The 2,415-nt window shown below is 28.8% G+C and overlaps 1 protein-coding gene across 2 annotated transcripts in view; it reads right to left on the bottom strand.

Annotated features, from left to right (window-relative positions):
- Positions 1-114: 114 nt before the first annotated feature.
- Positions 115-2,415, bottom strand: part of LOC106679996 (very long chain fatty acid elongase AAEL008004) — a gene marked incomplete in the record, with an annotated part of 42,418 nt that continues 40,117 nt past the window's right edge. For both annotated transcript variants that reach the window (XM_067045778.1, XM_067045779.1), the window contains 1 exon segment: positions 115-1,321. In XM_067045778.1, the coding sequence (XP_066901879.1) occupies positions 1,157-1,321 (165 nt within the window).

Here is a 2,415-nt window from a genome sequence, read left to right on the forward strand (position 1 = left end):
CATTTATTTTAAATCTTCAACTGGAAGATTTGTCATAATATATTTCTAGGAATAGGAGGAACTAGGGAGATAAATTTATATTTTATTTTCATTAAAAAATTTAAACCATTTTATTGATGCCATGAAAAACATATTGAATTTTTTAATATACTATTTTGAAAATGAATTACTGAAATCTTGAACGAAGTTATTAAATTTTGTCAATATTGAATTAAACATAAAATGTTGAGTTGAAACAGTATAACTCTTTTCTTGAGAATTTTTGAAAATGTCTAGAAAATTTCGTTAATTCTTTGTTTTTTCCTGAGCTGCTATTCTCCTCTGTTTAAATCTTAGTATTAAACCTGTTTTTTTACTGGACAGTAAACATTATTTCACTTTTCTATCTTACAATTAGAGGTAAAATAATGCGCCAAAATGAAAAAAAAATGCGATTATACTGCTTTTCCTCTTACCCCTTCACATTTTTCTTAGTTCATAAGTTAAAAAAAAAAACAGGAGAATTTAGTAAAATTACTAAACGTTTGTTAACAACCACAAAAATAGGGGCTAATTAGAAGAATTCATTGTAATTCGGTGAATTTATTGACAGTATAAAAATACAATGGGAAATAAAATTATATACCATTTTTTCTTAAATTATTACAGTCAAAATATTATTTAACAATACATAATTTATCACCATTTAATCACTTTGTAAATCTAAATTTTTATTTTAAAATAATTTCAAAATATCACAAGTATAATTAAAATAAAATATAATATAAACAGTGAATCAATGATACTCGATTAAGTATAATTTATCTATTTTCATTCTAGTATCTAAACACAAACTAGTACTGATATATACTATTTACAACATCACAAAACCCTCACACAAAATAACATTTCCATATCCTTTCAGCATGGAAATAAATAAATATTTACAAGTATGTTTTACAATAAAATCGTAGAATAAATGAAATAAAACAAGTTTAGGTTCTTTATATTATTTAATTTTTTTTGTTGTTTTTATTGCCTGCATTGACAAAGAGTAGAGGGGATTGTTTCACATTCAGGTAGGGCTGTAACATTGTCTGTTACATGTTCTCTCTGACATGCGGCTAGCAATCTACTCTCTGGGAAACAAAAACCTTATTCAGACATTAACTTTTCATTACTGCAGCTTCTTCTTGTCAGCGTAAGCCTTGGCGTAGAAGAGAAGGAAGAGGATGAGGAAGGAAGAAGTGTTGCAGATGGAGAACAAGATGAAGCCGGGCGGTGTGTTGCAACCCTGCACGTAGAGGTACACCAGGTAAACGATCACAACCAGGAACTGGATCTGAAAGGAAACAAAATTATTAGAAATCTACAGCTTTTCAGTGGTTTAATTTTTTTTTTATATATATACCTGGAGTTTATTATCATTTAAACATTGTTGACAAACTGAAAAAAAAATAAATTAAATATTGTTTCTACTTATTCCTGTCGCACAAATTCGCTAACTAGAACTACGTCTGAACCAACGAACAACTTGGAATACCCATACAAGACTGAAACCTATTCGCCGATTCCGAATATTACAACACTTACTAGTTGTACTTAATAACAAAAGACTCATTTACACTGCCATAGTAACGTATATTAGGAGGTACTGAGTTGGCCTTTGGGGTTCTACTAAACCATCGAATTCCTCGCTTATCTAATTCTTACAATTCAAAATCCTTAATGCTCCTTACTTTGTCACAAATACAATCATCCATAATAGTACAAGAGCCTGGAAGAAAAGAAAGTCAGTTATTTCACCCCAATTTATTTTTACTTTAATGAAAACTATGTATAATTACTATTCATAACTGATGAGTCTGCCAAGTACAGGTAAGGGGAATACAAAATGGCGACAGTTTCGAAACTTTAAAAAACATTAATTTTTCATTCAGAGTTCTGTATTTTAAAAACTACCTATAACACTAGAAAATCAAAAAGAATATTATTCAAAGAAGAATAAATTTGCTGAAATATTAGCCCTAATAGAGATATTTACGTCCAATAGTTCTCGAGATATAGCCTTTTAAAAAGCAACATCTCATAAAAATGTACTGAAATATCAGTAATTAGTTAATTTATTTTGAGAAATCTATATCTCAGGAACTATGTGACGTAGAGATGTCTATTAGCACTCACATTAAAGCTAGTTTAATACACTATAAATTAGTTTATGACCTTTACCTTCGTAGGAATAGTAGTTTTCATGATGTTTCCTCAAATATAGTTTTTCGGACAGTAAGTTTGATTTATGAAAATCAGAAACCATAGGACGTAAACATGTCTGTTTGGACTTAAATAGTTATATAAAAAAGTTAAAAAGTAATCTGAAGATGGGGGATAACCCCGAAACGTTTTTGTCTGTGTAATAAACTAATGTATTTAAATAAG

This window comes from Halyomorpha halys, unplaced genomic scaffold, assembly GCF_000696795.3.
Source record: "Halyomorpha halys isolate HHAL.00 unplaced genomic scaffold, Hhal_1.1 Scaffold238.1, whole genome shotgun sequence".
NCBI lineage: Eukaryota > Metazoa > Arthropoda > Insecta > Hemiptera > Pentatomidae > Halyomorpha > Halyomorpha halys.